Below are 20,583 nucleotides of genomic sequence, written 5' to 3'. Positions count from 1 at the left end.
ACACACACACACACCCTCACTCACAGTCGCGCATATACACAAAGAGCAAGAGGGGGAAAACATTACCTACCATGCTGAATCAGTGGTGGGGATTTACAGTTCATGACTGAGTGCATTTGACTTTACTGTGTTTGGTGTGGGCAAACGTGCAGAGTATTTCATCACACTGCTCCATCACACTTTGGGTGCTTAACATATTACAGACACCTGCTTGGAAACGAGTGCTATCTTAAGGCATGCACATTCATCAAGTTTAACTCCCTGCAACTGATGTCTCTGATGTTTCTAGATAAGCTTGGAGGAGCTCCAAAGGACTGTTAATCAAAATGATGTGTACGCAGAGCCAATGAAGTTATTGTGTGTTACCTTCTGAACCATCTTCCCCTAACCGCTGATGTTTGTTTATCTAGTCAGAACATAGGGAGTCACTCTCTAAGAGTCAGTAAGTGAGAGCGCAGAATTTGCCCTGAAGGTGATAATTCATATTTTCTTTTTTAGAGGGAAATTCTGAGAAAAGTTGTCTGTTAAGAACAGGGATTAGGGAGAGGTTGCAGATCTGAGTATTGTTGTGAAACCTTTTTCCTATTTGTCAGAACTTTGACTGGCAATCTTTACTGACATCTATGAACATGCATCACCTAGGTTTACTGCATGACAATAAATTATTCCACAAGAGGATAACACATATTTGCGCTCTTGTTAAATTGTTTTTTGGCATACGTTCAGAACAATGCTCGGCGCAGAGATACAAGCCAGAGATTGTTGAAGTGAACTCTGTACACAGCGACCATCTTGAGTCCTGTACGAGCGCTCATACAAAAGTTTTTGAAAGAAAAAAAGTTGTATGAGTGGTAATGAAATTCAGTTTCTTGTACAGCCCCTAACAAGTTGCTCTTAAAGAACACTGGACTTGGTCACTATCAGCAAGGCTTCAGCCATTCTGAGAGAGTCACATGTTTATCACAGGGGTGCTTCTGGGTCAGTTTTTTGAGCTCAATGCTTTTCAAGCCACAGGTACAAGCACCTTTCAGAAAAAAAAAAGTTGATGTTTTTCTTGGCAGCTGAAGCCAAAAAGCAGCATGGGTCTCATGCACTCTCACTTCTCTCTTCCTCTCTCACTCTCTGCCATCTATTCCGTCTTCCTCAACTGATCCACATTGTCACCCCTTTTAACAGGGGCCAAGCTGTTAAAGACCCCATTACTGAAGTGAAGCGCACATTTCACATTTTCTCTGTGGACTCGAGAGTGTGGACTACAAATTTTATGTTGAAATGTATTGAGATAGGAGGAAAGTTCATGCGTGGAGTGGAGTGGAGTGGAGTGGAGGAGAGGAGGGAAGAGGTGGTGAGGTTGGAGAGGGAAGGCTCTGTCAGAATGGAAGGGCCAGAGTCGGGAGTCAGCGAGCGCTTCAAGCGTTAACGTAATTGCAAGAATGTGAAAAATGAGGCGGCGGGGCTCCCGAGCGAAGCGAAAGGTCAGAGCATGCCTCACACAAAACAACTGGCTAGAGGACGGCCTCATTAGACCATTAAATCAGCTGCCCTTGGTCTCTTTCCCGTTTCTCCCTCTCCCTCCTTTTTCTCGCTGTGCCTGCTTTTTCACCTTCGCCACTCTTTCACCTCTTGCACTTCAATGGCTCTTCCTTCACCTTCTTTTAAATCTCCGCTTCTGCTCTAAGCTGCTTACTTTCTTTCTACCATGAAATGTTCTGAGCTCGTGGATCTTGCATTTAGCACTTCTCATTGTAGGTCAGGCTCTGGCCCTGATCTAGTTGAGGTCTGTCTTGGCCCAGTGTATGGTGCTGTACCGTAACTGTCTTTGGCCCATATTGATCCGCTGTTACTGGATACGGTGGGGAAAGGAGTCGATAAGTGCTCTGTGGATTACAGGTCACTTGTACTTATGTGTGTAAGATAATCAATAGGCAGTGCATTTCTTTTCTCTCATCCCACCCCCTCCTCTTTTTGTTGCTCTTCATCTCGCACGCTACTTGCAGCTGCAAAGGAAGCGTGCAAAAACTCTACCCGTGCTTTGTCTTCTGATCTGCTGTTATACTGCGTTTGTGACTAAACTGATTACTTGAAAGCAAAAAAATCCACATTTAACTCACTGCAATTTCTGAGATTCTGTTTTTGTAAACTTTCATGATTCTTGTTCACTGTTAACGCCTTAGATTTAGCACACATGCCCTGTATATGCTGTCAGAGTGCTTTGTGTCATCAGTCACTGCAAAACGAGAACTATCCCTATCAGGAGCTATTAAGTGTCACATTATCATTACCCATTCCTTCTTTATGCTTCTACTATCAGACAGACGTGTTACTTAACCGAGGCTTAGCTGTCACTGTTTTCCTCTTTGTGCCTACAGCCCGCCATACAACTGGTACTGAGACAGCTAACCACAGAGGTCAGCTGTGGCCCTCAGTCTGTGGTCAGTAATGGTTGGAGAAGCTGCAAATGCTGCTTCTGTCTAAAGAGGAGATGATGATTTAAACTTCCCCACCACAAGAACGCACAGTCTATCGATACATTTGATCGCTTATTGGCAAAACGATAGCCTCAAACAGACACAACAAGCGGCTTCGGTCTGCGAGCGAGCCGGCAGAAGCGTGCATCCGGGGCGCGTTTGTGTGCGTAGACAGTGTGATGAAATTTCATGAAAAACTCTGGACGCTGCCAGAGGGCACACATGGATACAGAAAGAGACCCACAAACACACACACACACACACACACACACACACACACACACACACATATACTGCCGCAAGTGAAAAGGAGCTCATCATCTGTTCTCTTAGTAAACTAACCTTCATCTCACAACATGTTAATGTTTGGTCTAATGTCTGCACAGCAGCATGTGCTTCTGAAAATGTATATGTCAAAACTGATACAGACCGTGACAAAAATATAAGGCAGATAGCTGTGACTTAAACACACTATCTGTAATACATGTAAATACATTTGTTTTGAAATGCATTATTAGGGTTTGGCAGGTCGTGTACTAGATAACACAAGGCTCAGTGAGACATAATTAGGGGCTGTTGTGTAGGCAAAGTTAATATGGTTTAAATTTCAAGCAAGAACTGGCAGAAATATACTATTAATCACCGGCTTTTGTTCAGCGCTCCAAATAGCAACATTTTGGAAAGCCTTTTACCAGGGCGGTGTATTACAGTGGCTGCTGCTTGTATTTGTGCACGAGTGCAACAGTGGATAAGCGCGTTCATTTATAGGTGTGACTGTGTTTACATGGACGCCAGTCAAAAAACAGGATAATCCAAAGTGCAAAAGAAACGGACTGGGACATGTGTGAGGAAAGACGTGCCACCAATTCACTATAGATCTCACATTAGACAGCGTTAAAGTGGTGTGTTGGCAACTCTATCCATGCATGATGATTAATATGTCCTGCATGGATCTATGTATGTTTATGTGTCGTTGCTTGAGCGCACCCATTTGTGCGAGTGTGTGACTGCACGTGCATGCCCGTTTCTGTACTTGCTTACCTTGTTCGCTGCTGTTGTCGCCGCTCTGTGAAGCGTGTCCCCCGCTGGAGGGCCCCGGTGTGCCGGCCGAGTGTGTGGAGGTGGCGTCATCGTGGTCTCTCCAGGAAGCTGGGTTCTGAGGTTTGAAAAGGGAGAAAGCGAGCGTGGGATCCATCCATCCATCCGTGCATCCAACCACATTCCCCATCCAAACCACAAACCAGGAGCAGAGAGAGCAGGAAGGGGGAGGAGAAGAAGGTAGAAAGGGAGAAACACAGAAAGAAAGAGAGAAAGAAAGAGAGTCCATATGAGTACGCTGGAAAAACGTGAGCGTGACATCTGTAAGAGTCTACAGGCACTGTGAGGGTCCTTGGCCTGCTTATGGTCTCCTGGCGAGGCGGAGAGCCCCTTATTTCCCAGCTACCAGACAGCAGTCAAAGAAGCTACGATAATCGGAAGGAAGAAACTAAAGCACTCACGCAGCTGGCGATAAGTCAAAACACTGTAATCAAAATGTTTCATTAATGCATGACAGCAAGACACAGCACCGTTAATGTGCCGTTTGATTTTGAGCGTCGCAAGTGGAGCACTTGTGAGTAATCGTCTAAACACATATGGCAGAGCCCAGTGGAGTTCATTTATACCATAACCAATTGAGACTTCCGTGTCAAGTGAGAAATATAGAGGTAAAAAGTCCAAACACACCACAGCCACCATTAATCATTACCACTGTCAGAAATGAAAATAAGATATGACAGTGATTCTCCTGCTAATCTGCCAAAAATGTGTACACGCCCACACTGACACACACACACACACACACACACACACGCCCACAGAGGCTTGCAGAAATACACTTGTGCTCACATGCTAATGACATAATCGAGCAAGAAGCATAAACACACATGCACACACGCTCATTTTCGTATATACAAAGACATGCCGAAAAAAAGTGTTAAATCTCTGCTGGCTAACTTCAAAGAAATGCACATAAACAAGTTCATAGCTTTTAAGGCGACTTTCTTCTCTTTGGCCCTCCCTGCAGCTCATTTTTTCTCCTCCTCCTCTCTTTCCTGGTCATTCCCCCTGCCCTGTCAGTGCACACGGGGAAACAGGATTTTCTACTGTACAGGAAAGGCTTTATCAGTGCCACACGAAGGCAGGCTAGAGGTGGAATTTCCTCTGCCATTCAGGCAATACAGGGACAGAGCGGTCACGTCATTTACTACACACAGGCTCAATCAGACACACAGCCTCTCACACAGAGTTGATACAGCCTCATAGCTCACACAACCCGAGCTAGTCTTTCCCAATTTAACATGTCACCTGAGCACGATGACAAAATGTTGGCAAACTTTAGCCCAACGTTGTCTGGGGCCCGAGAGAAGCAGCCCCCTTGAGCGGAGCCCAAGCCAAACAAACACAGGCCTGCACCAAGGCTTCCCACAAACCTCAACCCACTTCTCAGTTCCCGCTATGTGTTTTTTTTTTTTTTTCTCCCTCAAACACACATAAACACATATACATACATACGAAAGCAGAGGGAAAATGTACACCCCGCAGAATATTCCAAGAAATAGACCATTTTTACCATTTTGTCCAACTTGAGGAGAGTTCCGGATGAACTTCTTTTCCCTCAGCTCCCGCCAGAGAGGAGCCTGCCTGCCTGCTTTGGTGCCCCAGTCAGAGTGAGCTGTACTCGAGGAGGACAGACAGGATAGAGCCCGGAGACTAATGGAGGTTTGCAGGGAAACAGAGGCTATAAGACAAGCCGCTGCCGAGCTCCCCTGGGCACACAGTCCTGATGTGCTGCTGCTTGTTCTGCTGCGGAGGCGAGGCTGCTGCTATGCCTGTGAGCGAGGCCCTTTTATCTGCTAAGTTTTTTGGGGAAGGCGGGCTGTTTTCTCAAACAGCTCGGAGCTGAAAACAGCAGACAGAAACACACAAGACCCTTCAGACCCTGCACTCCACTCAAGGCCCTCTCAGCGTCAGCTGTTCACCGGATGGCAATCAGATAAAGAGCTCGGAGAATTACTCAGAAGAGGGGTAAGAAGACAGGGTGAACAATAGCCCGTGCGTGGGTTTCAGCCCTCCAGAGCGAGCGGAGGGAAAAGTGTCCCTGCTCTGAGAGGGATGGATGATTGTGATGTGCTCACTCCCTGGGCTGCTGATCAACACATGGTACACTTCATGGGAACGAGGTCTGTTGTTATAGTAATTTTCTGTTGCTCTCAACACAGGCTGAGCAAAATCACTAATGTGGGAAAAGCCCATCAACCCCCTGAAAACGGTCTAATTTTGTCTTTGTCGCATGCCACGCGAGGGGGGAAGAAGAAAGCGAGGTAAAAATCCCAGACGCCCAGAGTGTATAATGTATTTAAGCAAAGCTGGGATCTGTACTCTCAGAACTGGCTGTTGTTGTTCCAAGAGAAGAAAATGACTGGGTTCTGCTTCCTCACAATGAGACACCCACTGCCGGCGAGACGCAAGACAGGCCTGAAAAACTATGCTGCTCTCACACACATTTGCTCTCTTATTCTATCTCTCTCTCCGACACTTGCCAGCTATGGCCACAGCATGGTTTTAATGCAACAGCGGAATCGATAGGACTTAATTTAGCTATCATTGCGGAGTAATGTGTCATTTTTAATGGTGCTGGTACTAAATTAAATTCAAAGACACCTCAGCTAATGGTGTTAAAGGGAATGATATTTTGCTGTGATTTGCTACCCTGTGGATTTAATGGGCCTGCATGCATGGATATAGATAAAGCTTTGTTAGTTTGGCTCTTATAGGGGAAAAAAAGACTGCAGCAACTTATATTGCCTAATAATAATAATACTATAGTGGATCCTGGAGGCAGCGGAGTAAACACACTTCTTTTAATACCTGTTAGTCAGCACTCATTCATAATCATGTCTGCAAAACAAGACAACGAATATCAAAACAACAGTGTTAACTTTCCACGCTCAACAAGGCGACAAAAGCAACAGCCTTTCCTCCCCATGAATAATTTAGTGGGCCTCTCTGAGCTATGGAGGGTGCATCATCAGACACTGCACTGCGCAACACAAACACACACACAACCATTTTGTCACAACCCCCGTGGGTCTGATAAAGTTCAAACAAGTTGTAAAAAAAATCATGTCACCCAAACAGAATTCTTCAACCTACACAAGGAGTCCTCGGAAAAAGAAAAAAGAAATAGAGGAAGAAGCAAAAGAGAGAGGAAAAAAAAAAAGAAGCCCCTGGCCCATGTGACTATTCCCTAAAGCTGAGCATAATTAGGAGTCAAACATGGTTCACTCCATGCTCTTCACTAATTGTGTTAAAGAGCAGTGTTACCAGGAGGAGGAGGAGGAGAATGCCAGCAAGCAAATACACATACATGTGCAGGCGGGAAGCGCACACACAAACGCACACAATAGGACTAGATAGAGAATAAGATACAAAAGAAGCGTGATCTCTGGGGGCAGCCTTTTCTATTTGCTGGGGTTAGCAACTGGCGGCTGATAACACAAGTTGTAATTAATATAAAAGCAGGAGACAATATGGGAAGGAAGGCTTGTAGTGCAGCCAGGCCACAGGAGAGCAGGAGAATGCCGCCATCTCCTTTGCTCCTGTCCCCTGTTTCTCATTTACAAACACCTGCCTGGCACAATCTCACTTTCCCTCCCTGCACTCTGCCTACATCCCTAGGAATTTCAAATAAAATTGATTTAGCAGCATCATTGAATTTCCCTCAAATTCCCTTGAAACCTAGAGGGAAGGGAAGAAATCTGTCAGTGTAGTAGCAGTGTAAGGTAAGGCTGAGAATGACTCGCCTTGTGTGCGAGTGTGTGTGTGTGTGTGTGTGTGTGTGTTGTACTATGACTGCGAAGAGCAGCTACAGGGATCCTGTACAGAACATGAACAGAATCGCTGACACACCAGAAACACACAGGGCCATAAATCATAAAGCGAGCTGACATTTCAAGACACATCTTGCCACATGGCATAAACAAAGAAAGAGGAAAAACTCCTTGCATGTTTTTTGTCGCGTTGAACTCGTAATTATACACAACCCCTTTAGAAAAGTGTAGGTGCACCTCTATTGAACAGCTGAGTATTTACAACACCCTCAATTATCCCCAATATAAAGAGTCCTTAATTTAGCAGCTAATATTTCACCACAGCATGTTTTAACAGACAAGCGGGACTGACTGATTGTATTTATGCCTGAAAACTTTCTCTGAGGCAGAAACAATCTTACTCACTGTATTGATGCCACATTATATGTGCAAATATGTCTTCGGAAAGAAAAGATTAAATTAAAAACTGTGTTTGCTATTGTGATTCATGGGCTTTGGCACACGTCAAAGTGACATATCCAAAAAATAAAACGCCACATAAATGACAATATAAAACTGACAGTTCAATATGGACAATTCAGCTTGTATTTATTTTTCATGACAAATAACTCTAGCTTTCAAAACACTGTTTACATTTATGTCTGCATTATCCGTACCTCTGTGTGCTGCATTTCACTACCAGTAAACATACATGTAATCTCATGATCCAAAAGGGCTGCTGAGCAACTGTTTATTGCCGTCATTTACAGCACAGTTAAAGAAACGGGAGTGTGGGAGATGCAACAAGTGAGCATGGCCTCTCTTGAGCCACAGTAGCGATGATTAGATATGCCTGCCAACAGGGCCTTGTCTCTGAGCACTAATCAAATAGGAAATGTAAGGCCAGACATCCCACCATCACAAAACAATTGTGTGGAACAGACAGAGCAGCCCAAGTCAACAATGCACTGTTTTCATGAGACCCAAACGTAGTCGGTCCCTGAGGAGAACAAAGCTAGTAGAATTAGAACACCTCCAAAACTGAGAAATTCCACGGTTCAGCAGGCCAGCTCGGCCCCGAGGGCTCGCTGTCCACAGGCAGAGGCCTCCACTATAGTGACATACAGAAATAGGACAGGACTGTACTGAGCACCTAGCTCCGCTGATACACAGCAAATCACTGCATAGACTCAAGCTGAACTGTTGCATTACTTGATTGAACCTGTGACATCACCATATCTGACCAGCGGTCCACAGCGCCTAGAGCCTGCACACGAGAATCAGATCTAAACAGAAAAGGCTTGTTTCCCTTTTTTCCCTTTCCAGCCATGCAGAGTGAAGATAAGCTGCACCATAACTATGGGAACTACTGTCACTCCCTGAGGAAAGCTCTCCAAAACAAAGCAGCGGGACCTGCAAATCCTACAGAATTTTTCTATACCGATTCTGTACAACTATGCCGAAATTCTCAGACAGTTCCAACAACATTATACATGTGCATAAAGAAAATGAAAAAGCCCTCTGCCAATATGCAAGCTTGACTGAAGAAGCAGCACAATGGCACAAGAAGACACAAAGGCTAATTCATTAGAACAGATAATACTCAGACACTGTTAATTCTATTTGTCTCCCTAATTGGATGTAGCACAGAAGAGACAGAAATTTTATTCATTAATTAAAAGACAAGAGAGCAAACCATTGACAAGTACACACACACCAGCCATTTGCAAAACTACACGGCTCTGTCTTTTCCTTATCTACCGTCATGTGTAATACAATAGCTTTGTTTTTTTCTCCTGTTTTTAAAATAGGATGGAGTTGTTCTGTGGAAGAGCAATGAGTAAGGAACCCTTGGGTGGGCTACGTGGTTGAGATAGTCACCGCAAGCGAATAAGGGAAATCAACAGTGTCAGCAAGGCCTCATCCTGCTCTCACTATAATATAATCCAATCATCTCTAAGACAATGCTGCATTCAAGTGTAAATAAAACTGTGCTTATTATGCTCGACTGTCAGGTAAGAGGAGGGGAGAGGAGGGTAAAAGAAAGAGGTAAAAAAAAAAAAAAAAGAAAGGAGATGCACACACATGAGGAAAAAAAAAAAAACAAGCTCAACGGGCTGCCTCCTTCTCAGTGAAGAGCCTCATCATCTCCAGAAAAACCAACTTTCACCAAATGAGATGTAGCCCTGGGCTATATATTAAAAATGCATATCAAAGCAAAGAAAAATGGACGTGAGAGATTCTAACTAAATAAATTAGCATATCTAACTATCAAACCGCCTTCCTCTCCTCAATGAGACGCAAGGACAGAAATGAATAATAAAATAGAGCCAAATACAAGTGAATAAATAAAATAAATAAATCAAGACAAGTAGGACACAATTTGCTCTTTCTACCCAGCAGCACAGTTTTGCAGCCGATTGCAATTTTTGTGTATTGTTTTCCATCCTCTAAGCAATTTTTTTTAGGCACATGAAGGCGGACTCTTTTCAATTAGATATGGAAATTACTGCTTAACTATATATTACAAAGCTGTAGGATCATGACTGCGCCGTGCATATTAACACCTCAACGGCTTCCCTCTCTGCAAATATTATTTCCACTCAAGCATCAGCAGGCACACACATGCTCTCACACACTTTATTTAAAAAAAAAAAAGTAGCTATAAGCATGTAATGTGTTGGCAATATTTTAAAAAATCCCTTCCGAGCTCAAAGCAGGTCGGAAAGCAAACAAGGGAGAGAGAAAAAAACCCCTCTCTCTTCTGCTTTTAGTGAAATTCAGGCCAGCAGTTAGGTATAATAAAAAGTTCATTGGTGCCACAACAGTGAAATAAATCCCTCAAAACTTAAATACCTAATGAGGTGGTCACTCCAAACGACTCCAAGATAAATGGCTTGTCATGCAACTTTCTTTGTTTATTGCTGTTCCTGATTTGCTTTATTGGCATATTTAATTTTCTAATTATCAAAATATTTCTTACAAGTGGACTGATGACAAAGCTGGTGTCTGAGCACTGGAGGCACCATTGGAAATTGGCTTGAGTGTCAACCATCTGCCATGAAACTAAACAGGCTAGTTTATCTAATCTCCACAATATAAACAACAGCATGCCTCATTTCTGCACTTGTGTTGGAGGACCACAATATTGCCGTTTTGACCGTTTCTGAGACCAACAATCGGCAATCTCTCTCTCTCTTTTTGTTGTTGTTGCTCTAATTACGCACCGGTTCACCTTGTGTTGCGCGCTGCGTGGCTCTCTGCAATAAAAAAAAAAAAAAGAAAAAAAAAGAAGGCGACGGGCTTTCAAAGGGAATCCACTGCTATTAGGCCAATAGCCAGACCCAACAGATGTAGCGCAGAGACTTTGCATAACACTTAAATCTGCTTTAATTCCTAATAGGCTTGGCCTTGTGCTGCACAGATATTAACTAGTCACTTTGTTACACTAGCCGCTCTTTCTCTCCCCCCCCCTCTCTCTCCCTCTCTCTCCCTCTCTCTCTCTCTCTCTCTCTCTCTCTCCCCCCTACCCAAAACATTAGCTTTATCTCAGGCATGCAAGACGCAGTAATTCACAGATATCAACTCAATACTACACTGTCAGCCCGATCCATAGTGCGTAGGGTGGGGAGGGAGGAGGAGGAGGAGGAGGAGGGGGGAGGAGGAGGAGGAGAGAATTCTGTGTTTATTACGCCGAAAATGCACGATTTAAACCAGAGAATCGATCTTCAAATTTAAAGCTACTGTACTTCAGGTGCATATAATTGAATTCAGCATTATGGAGCCTGCAGCCATAAAGCGGAGAGCAGCGGAGAAAAAAAAAAAAGCAACTGCAGAGCAAAACCACACGGCAATCAATACGAAACAATTAAACACATTAACATCAACAGCAATGGAAGGCCTCCAGACGAACCATCATATGCCTTGTGAACTTGACATTGATGGTAAGCCTTTAGCTCTGAGATCTCTTTCAATGCGCTACCACTTTCTCCACCTCTGCAGCAAAAAAAAAAAAAAAATCCACAGCTTTACGCACAGGCCATATCCAGCTCCCACAGCCCCAAATATAAAGCCCTTTTCTTTTTAAATATTGGCCTAAAGCTAAAGCTTACCGCTGATACCCTGCTTTAACGTTAAACCTGCGTAACAGATAATTGCCTCACGTTTTTTTTTTTTCCAAGCGCTCCATAATGCAGGGCAGCGATCTTACGCACACGCACGCGCACCCTCTGATACACACACACACACACACACACACAAACCTCCAGCAAGCACGGACGCATTATGCACACATGACTGCCCCTAATCAAAAGACTAAAACAATAACTCAGTCTATTGTATCACATGTAGCTTTTGACCTTAGAACATCGATCGGCAGATTTTCCTTGCAGAACAGAGCATGCTCTATTTACTGATGGCACAACAGGGTCACACGGTCACACACACACACACACACACACACACACACACACGCACGAACCGATCAGGAGCCAAGGAGCCCAAAAGTTAGGAGAAACATCCAACGATGGGATTGCCTTTTTTTTTCTCTTCTTCTAAAAATAGTCAATTATTTACATGCATCGTCTTTTTTATTTTCACCGGCACACGGTTTCTCAGCAGCAGGGACGCATGCAGACAAAAAGCAGTCACTAATAAACAGAATAAAGCTCCAGTTACTTACGTGATCTGCGAGGTTAGTCGACGATCCCGAGAGCTCTTCGTGATCTGATTTTGAGCTGCCATCTCGCTCGTCAATAACTAGATCTATTGGCATTTTTCCTTTCAAACAACTGATGTACCGGTGGCAAAAATTGTCGCAGAGCTCGTGCACCTATAAGGAAGAAAAAAAAAGAGAAGAAAACACCTTTTTCAGGATGGAAGGTGGTGGTTGTGGTGGTGGGGGGGCAAGAAGAAAGCCAGTCCAAGAATAACTCCAATTAAGAGGCATTATCGGCGGCGAGGAAACAATAGTGAAATTGTTGCAGAGCTTATTATTCTCCTGAGACCGGAGCAACAAGTTGAACGACAAAAAAATAAACAGCATGCCGTAAGCTGGCGAAATAATGAGCAGCTGAAACTAAATCTGCGGATCAATAACAAATGTGCAAAGAAGGCTCAGAACGTGTTTTTACCAATAGTCACTTCACCTGCATCAAATACAATTGCTGATTTTTTTTTTTTTGTAAATATGAAAATCCTTAAAAACCTTCTCTCAGTGCATCCTGGCTCAGTTTCAACAACGTCTAACAGCACTGCACGTTTAATACTATCAATTACATACATTTGTTTTGTGCAGGTGCCATGATTTGAAGAGAAGATTTATCACATGTACCTTTTCTAATTCCAAGAGGTGAAACCGTAATACTTGTATGGCTTGTATCATCTGCAAAAAAAGAGCAAAAATAAACACAATTCACATGACCAAAAAAATGACAAGATTAATGTTCTTTCCATGTGTGCAGGGTTGTAAAAAAAATAATAAATAAAAAATTAAAATTAAAATCCGCCCATCAGGAAGTGCACTACAGCCAGCAAGAGCGAAAAAAAATATTTCTTTCTTCTTCCTTTTTTTTTTTTTAACTCTTAAGGAAAGTTGCACAATCTAATAAGTAATTACACACTGGTCAGCTGGGTCAGTTAGACGGGAGGACTGCACAATGACAGCGGCAAATGTGGTCGCACAGCTTCACTACAAAACTGATCTGACATCTGTGCGGAGGTTTAAATCATATGTTCACATATTTACTGAGTGATGCTGTGGACACTTGAGAGTATCGGCGGAGAGTAAACCGCACCGAAGAAGAAGGGGGAATTATTGGAGAGACAGAGAGGTGCGCTTACCAAATTGTCCAACTCTGGATTTGATGAAAATAAAGGTTTTTCTGCTCGGACCTAAAATAATACACCAAATGTCAAAGTTAGTTTGGCATGAAATGTGGGGAATGTGCGTCTATTTTCATCCTGGATGACACAACTTCAAATAATACAACTTGTGCGTTAAGTGGCAATTCTACAGTGAACAGTGTTATGTTTTAACCATATCAAGAGCAACTTTTTTTTTTTTTAATTGCAAAGTAAAAGTATGAAGCAAGCAGAAAACTATGCGCCATGACGAAGCCACAACATCCACAATATTTTCTTTTCTTTTTCTTTTTTTTTTTTTTTTGAAATTGCAAAATTGACCTGTTTGGCAAAGACTGCAATGTCCTCATTGAAGGAGTCAGAGGAGCAGACATCGCCGCCTGCTACGCCGGGCTCCCTCGGAGTACACGTCGCCAACTCGCACTTCTCAAAAACCAGTGCGAGCAGTGGGAATAAAGGGTGACTGCAAGAGGGGAAACACAGCCTGAGTACAAGCAGCACACCGGCTCCACAATGCCCACTGCAAAAAATGTCCAATCAACCTGTATATCTGTCGGCACCCTGCTCCTAAAAGGATTCTTTTCTCACTGCAATTAAAAACTAGAACACACCAACATGAAATAATTCGACTTTCCCTGACGCGGTGCAGCTTTTACTCACGTCTGTTTTAGCAACTTGCAGCATATTAAATTAAGGCAGACAAAAACTAAAACTGTATATTTTTGCGTCAAGACCTTTCTTTGTAGCAGCTGTTTTGACTTTACAAGTGCGACAGCTGGAATATTTTACGCACTGATCGGGAAGTTTTGGCGTTTCAAGCCATGATGTGATATTAATCGATTTGCTGAGACTGACATTTCTTACAGTGCAAACACAAAAACCGAGTAAGAAGTCAACAAAACTCGAGCAAAAAACAAAAGTGACACGGTGGATAGATGTCACTGGGATTTTAGAAATTATACAGATTGCGAAAAAAAGTTGAAATTAAATATTTTGCAGAGTTACACTCCAGACTGAGGCACCGAGGACTTTTATTTTCCTTCTTTAATAGGCCTATTGCTTTAACTGTAAATCAGAGGAGGGTGAATAAGTAAACTCTCAACATCATGAGACAATTATTAAAATAATTCTAAAAAGTGGAGCAGAATTTTAGAAAAACGTCTGTTTCTATTCCAAGCGTTAACTTCATAAAACTGGCATGAAGTTCTTCATTTCTATCATTTTGATTTGTGTCGGTATAAAAACGAGGGCAAACTCTGCACTCCATATGAAAACGTGAGTAAAAGAGATGAGATGGATTTACTCTGCTCCACATCCCAGATTATATGTGTGGATTATGGCACTTTCTCTGTGCGTATTAGTGCGCAATATGCGTAATTATATTTTTAGTTTTGCACTCACCAGTGAGAACGGACGTTTTCTTTCATTATTGGGAAATAATATTATAAAAGTACAATAATAAAGACACACGGTGCGTTTTAACGCGCTCTGCCTGTACATACATACACGAGTGTGTGTTAGAGCAATTTTTTTGCAAAACATTTCAGAAGTTTTTGCAGGCAAGAAGGAGAGCGTTTAAATGGGTCAAGACTGTTTTTAAGATAGACTAATAATTGTGGGAAGTAGACTAGGACGAACCTGACAAAACGGAAGAACTATTCTGGTGTTGAAAATGTAATTTTTTATTATTGTGCTTCCTTGCAGTCTGTATCTTTCAAGGCTGAGCTGGTAGCAGCGAGCTTCCATATTATTTTATAGCTTGTATTTCAGGCTCAAGGCTTTTACTTTTACTTACTGGAGGCTTGACGATGCCTCGTACAATGAGTGTAAAATTACACATCAACAAAACTCCCCTAACCAACAATAGAGCTCCAAAGTGCGGTCAAACCTGCACAAAACACTATTTAAATTTAGTGGTGAGAGAGAAACTCCAACAAAACACACTTTAGAGAAAAGCTGAAAACTTGGGGAAAAATTCTAAAACTATCTGAGCGCGTGTTTGCTTCATGCAAAACCTTACCCATAAATTTGATCTTTATCCCTCTTTAAAACGTCGTTGACAGCAGAGCCCATGCTGGTGGGCATAACGTTTGGATGAGGAGCGTGGGCTCCGTAGTGCTGGCTGGCGTGCAGCGGCGGTCCGTGGTTCAGGTGGTGGACCTGGGGAAGCGGCCGGGGAGCATGCGGGTCCCCGTACATCGACGCCGGGACTCCGTCCATCCCACCGTAATGGGCCAGCTCATCGTACTGGGAATAAGATTAAAGCAAAAGTCAGCGGAATTCCCGGTTACTTTTTTAAAAAACAAATGTGAAAACTACAAAAAAGGCATGCCGTCTCATTCTGAACACACGCAAAGGAGAAACTAATAAGCTGTTGCTGCTGCGAAAATACGTCGCAGCCGGTGCAGAAAAGTGTCATATATTAGATCTGCTACACGGTTTGTCATTACCAAAAACATTATAAGTTGGCTGCTCCCCGAGAGAAGAGTTTGTTGGGCGAAAAGAGCGAATTAGTTTGGAGTCTCCTGTGAAACTGCTCCACGACTGTCGTGGAGGCTTGTCGGTAAAAAGCAGAGGCTGTCACTTCGCTTGAAGAGTGAGAGCGCTGCAAAAATGTCAAATATAGCGGCTTTGATAGGAATACTTTGTAAATTTGCCACCACCCGACAAGAGGTTAGCGATACGAGGGCCTCCCTACAGTGGATTTGAACAGGTAAGAGTAGGAGATTTAAAACCTACCCTTTGCGCCATCAGGCTGCGCTCCAATAAACTCCTGAATCTGTCGTATATTTAATATCCCAGTCCCGGTTAGAAAGTGATTTAGTGGCAAGATTCCTGTTTCAACCAACTTTGCGAATTCTCCTATTCGCCAGTGTGGTTCAGTTGAAATCGTAGCATCAGGGAGTTTTGCAATTTTTCTTGTTTTCCCTCTTTCCTCGGAAAAAAAAGAAAAAAATGCGCCAAAGTGAAGGTTACAATCGGCCCATCAACAACCTGCATGTAACTAAACTGTCGTGTCTCATGGCTTTTTGCCACTCCAGCTGTCAATCAAAGCCAGAGGTTGTCAAGGTAATGAATGAATGACGGTTGGTGATGATGTTCAAGAGAAGGACGAATCTTTTTAGTCCGTTTTCATCCCGCAAGTCCGCGTCTCCTTTAATGCCTCCAGATCGCTATCTTGTTTTATTATCACTGTAAAAAAAAAAAAAAAAAAGGGAAAAAAAGCAGTAGAAATTAAGAGATTGCGATTCAGATCTTTCCTTTCTTTCCCCCGTAGGTATTTCGTCTATCTGGCGAGACTGAGATGAGTGAGTGTCAGCGAGTGTTGGCAGGTTGGCTGCTAGCTTGCTTATAGAAACAGAGTCAGTTCGCAGCGCTGAGCGGTGGGCGAATGAAATGACGGATCCCGGAAGTAGTGGTGGCCATAGCCAGTCCTACAGCAGCTCCAGAAAAGAGAGAGGAGAGACCAAATCTTGTGATATGCAGAGTATATGCGAGGCACAGGGACGGCTTCAACTCCACACTGGGGGTAAAAAGCCTAAGCAACACAGCTCCAACTCCCACCCAATTCCTTTTCGCCGAGCAGAGTCCTAAAGAAAAAAAGAAGAGCAGAAAAGGTTGAATGAGCGAGGTTTTACCGGAGCGGACACTTCGGCTGCAACCGCTCCGAGTTGAATTAAACACAGACTGCACTGAACTAAACTGCATGGATTATGATTTTAGAACAAAAAGTTTATTTTAACGCACAATTACGCATTACGCATCCAAACTTTTACGCACGGAAAAATGTAGCGATATATGTGTGGATGTTTTAACTTGCATGTATCCTGACAGTGCGTGATAGAAAAACAAGAGATTATAAGTCATCTTCCGCAAAAATTAACAAGACATCTTATGAATGCTGAGTTTAATATGTGAGCATGACGCTTACTTGTTATCTGTTTGTGGTTATAAGCCGGTGTGCATACTTAATATCTCAGTAATACCTTCTAATCTCACCGCTGATTATTGCTCTGGTCTTTTTAGCAAATTAAACGGCACGCAGCACCCCTCTAAGCCCAGAATGAACTTTTCCAAGGGGAAAAAAAGCTTTTGTGGAGAAAGTAATTTTGTATGTTTCTTTCGGCCAATCCCCTCTCTTGATAGAAACCCGTACCTTACCTCAGAGTAGTCAATTATCAAAGCTCCCCAAGATCATCAATCATGTGAGGAGATTGAAGTTTAGAGGAGGAGCAACGCTCCGGCCATCGATTGCAGTGAAGCCCTTTTTGGAGCCTGAGCATTTTTACGCACAAAACAGAAGCAGGCCATCTATCCCTTTTAATATTTAGCTCCATCAGTGCTAATATGGCATCATGGCTGTATTGATAGGTGCTCACATAAAGGCTCCATTTATAGCTCCGTGACATTTTTGATGGTGGAAATTAATTATTCACAGGTTAGGATTAAGGTAGACACACGCTCAGGGAGATGGGCTGTGGCTACCGTTGGAGGGTCAATAAACTCTCCCAACAAACAAAATACTAAGCAGAGTTGCTAAGGGGGTCGATTACAGAAACAGCAGAGGTTTTTTTTTGTTGTTGTTGTTTTTAACGGGGGGAGAAAAAGATTTAATAAATGAAACCGTGACAACAGTTATGTTTGTTGGCATAAAGGGGGGTGGGAAGTGTAGGACTGCAGGGTTTGACAAACGGCTGTGTGGACATTTCAACGTGCAATACCCCGGGAAGGAGCTGCAGAGCGGTGCGCAGAGAGCCAAGGCATTCACCGTCTCCAAGTCTCTCTTACACTCTGTAAACACAACCAGCCCGGCAGACTCTGCTATTGAAGACTGATATTTTCATAAGCTAAATACTGTCGTTCTCATTGATTTGTGTACTAACGCTTGACTTTTTTTTTTTTCATCCTCCTCCTTTTGGACAACCATGGTAAGTAGCATAAACCTTATACTGTATCTACCGCTTTTGTTGTGAACGCGCGTCCTTTCACTGCGCAGTAAGGGGGAAAGTTTTGAGGCTGGTCTATAATAATAAAAAAAAATATTTTCATAAGCTTTGTTAATCTTCCGTAAAAGCGCACAAGAAAGTCTCCTAAAAAATCCGCACGATCGAGCGATTTTTTTAATTTTATATGCTTCTAGATCTTAACGATTATACTGATATTTTTTCAAGATTTTATGGTGGAAATATGTGATTTGCCCCGGAGGAGAGTGATGTAAACACCAGAAGAGCGTGTGAAAATAGGAGAGGCTAATTATGCGTGTCCAATGTACGGCTCCACAGAAACACATCCTTCCCTATAAAACTTCCAGCAACGACTCCTAACGACGTGGATTTTTTTTTCTTCTTCTTCTTTTGTGAACTATTTATTTGAGTAATTAATGGAAGCTATAAACACGAGGCTTCATGAGTGACAATATTTAGGTTAAATCCGCCTTTTTTTATGTGACATTACACAAGTCGGTGTTTAATTTTCTAATTTCATTTTAATCATCACTCACTCAATAGTTAATTAAAATTAATTTTCCTCATAAACAAGACATGTGCCAACTTAAACTCCCCCTGCGTACAACCTGGCCGCGTTTACAAGGCAGACAATTCCAGGAGGACAACTATCACAGATGATTTTTTTTCAAGTAGTTTTATATTTCTTCACGTAGCGGCTCTCTTCAGGTGCAGATCCACAAGTCTTGCGCGTATGAAAAAAAAAAAGAAAATCAGTAGATGGCATTAACAGGCGGTAAAATTTCATCTGGTGGTGTCAAATTGAGGTCAGTTTAGGGTTAAAGCTCTCGGTGTCCGTGCGGGACATGGCCAGCTGCGTTTGGATTCATTAGGGGAGGGAGAGAGGATCCATTTCAAGGAAAACACTACTGGGACAGTCACCAGGCTTAAAGATCCACAGCATGTCACATCCTAAAGGTGCACCAGGACCGCCTGCATGAGCAACCAGCAACTGAACTTCCACTCCTCTGTTTACTCTTTGCAGGACTTACAATCCCCTTCTCCTCTCTCCCCCATCTCTGCCTCTCTCTCTCTCTGTTGCCCTGCAGGGCTCGCTTGTTCACACACAAGCCTGTTGCTAAATATGGAGAGAAATGCATTGTTGATTTAATTCCCTCAAAAAGATCACTGATATGAAACGAGCTTCAAATCCTCTTAGTGACCTTAAACACTCCTGGAGAAACAATTGGCGCTCAACCGGAGGAACAAATAAAATCGCCCTAATCTTGTTTGTAACTTTGTTCTTCTTTGGCCCTCTTCAGTATTTGAGATTATGTAAATTAGCAAAGCTAATGTATAGAGAGGCTGAGATAAGACTGGATCATAGACTGACTGCAGAGGAGAGGCAATGGAAGTAACAAAAAAAAAAAAAGCAGCAACCTTGCAGCTTGTTCACGGTTCTCTTGTTTTTGCAGCAATTCTAAAATAAAATAAAAATGCAGGTGTTGGTGCCTAATTTCACTTAAACACATTTTACGCGCAGCAGAAGTAATGCAGCTAAAGAGGGCGACTCATTTATTCCCATCTAGCAGCTCCACAAATTAGTTTCCTCATTTGTTCACACATTTCATTTGTTTATTTATTTACTTTTAGAATATTTTTGTAGGAATTTGTTTGGGAGAATTTGGCTCCTCGGTGTTTGTCTCTTGTAGAAAACATTACCTCAGTCCCCTGCATCTGAACTCTTTTTGACCCCGGAGTGAAATGTGACTATAGGGTTTCAGAAAGTGGAGTGAGCAACTCAAATACTTGTAAAAGTTTCGCGACTAACTGTAAATTCTTCAGCTCCAAAGCCTCATTTTCCCCTCCACCGATTCTCAGAGTCTGGTGTCAGAGGGTTAGTAAAGGGAGGAGGGAGACAGAGAGAGAGAGAGGGAGAGAGGAGGCCAACAGAAAATGTAACTGTGGCTTTTTTCCTCCCGCTAATACACTCGTTGGGGAATATGCAGCCCTCTAGCGACACCTGGCGGCCGCAGCAGAAGCCGAGTTGTCGAGAGCTTTGCCAGAAATAAAGAAAAGGCCTGTAAAAAATACACTAAAGCTAAATGCACACGAAATATATCGTCGAATGGCAACAAAAACGCGCTCTAAAATTAAAATTAAAGCCACTGCAATCCAATAGTTTCATTTGTGCGAGCCCAGAAACAAAACTCTAAAAATGGATTTTATTCTAAAAATGCAAATTTTGTTTAAGTGCTTCTCTCTAATTAGTTTCTTATAATTTTTTATTTATTTGCTGGCGGTGCTTGGACCATAAATTCGCTTGAACTGTTTACACCCTTCACAACTGATGTTGCTACAAGACTGAGAGTGTCTCACACAAACTAGAAAAACGTGGCCTTTATTAGTCGTGGGTTGTTTTTAATTTGAGATTAAACGATGTATTTTGAATTCACGAAT

At 42.7% G+C, this 20,583-nt stretch overlaps 1 protein-coding gene across 5 annotated transcripts in view; it reads right to left on the bottom strand.

The window, feature by feature from the left end:
• Positions 1 to 16,388, bottom strand: part of meis2a (Meis homeobox 2a) — a 79,465-nt gene extending 63,077 nt beyond the window's left edge. For all 5 annotated transcript variants that reach the window (XM_008279856.1, XM_008279858.1, XM_008279857.1 and 2 more), the window contains exons 1-7: positions 15,920 to 16,388; positions 15,201 to 15,427; positions 13,502 to 13,643; positions 13,160 to 13,210; positions 12,651 to 12,701; positions 12,000 to 12,149; positions 3,510 to 3,624 (exon numbers count right to left, since the gene is read on the bottom strand). In XM_008279856.1, the coding sequence (XP_008278078.1) occupies positions 3,510 to 3,624; positions 12,000 to 12,149; positions 12,651 to 12,701; positions 13,160 to 13,210; positions 13,502 to 13,643; positions 15,201 to 15,427; positions 15,920 to 15,931 (748 nt within the window). In that variant the 5' untranslated portion in view covers positions 15,932 to 16,388. The remainder of the gene's footprint in view (positions 1 to 3,509; positions 3,625 to 11,999; positions 12,150 to 12,650; positions 12,702 to 13,159; positions 13,211 to 13,501; positions 13,644 to 15,200; positions 15,428 to 15,919) is intronic.
• Positions 16,389 to 20,583: the final 4,195 nt, after the last annotated feature.

Source organism: Stegastes partitus, unplaced genomic scaffold (assembly GCF_000690725.1).
Source record: "Stegastes partitus isolate 25-593 unplaced genomic scaffold, Stegastes_partitus-1.0.2 Scaffold173, whole genome shotgun sequence".
NCBI lineage: Eukaryota > Metazoa > Chordata > Actinopteri > Pomacentridae > Stegastes > Stegastes partitus.
Note: the sequence above shows the minus strand (reverse complement) of the source record. Positions and strands in the feature narration are given on the sequence as shown.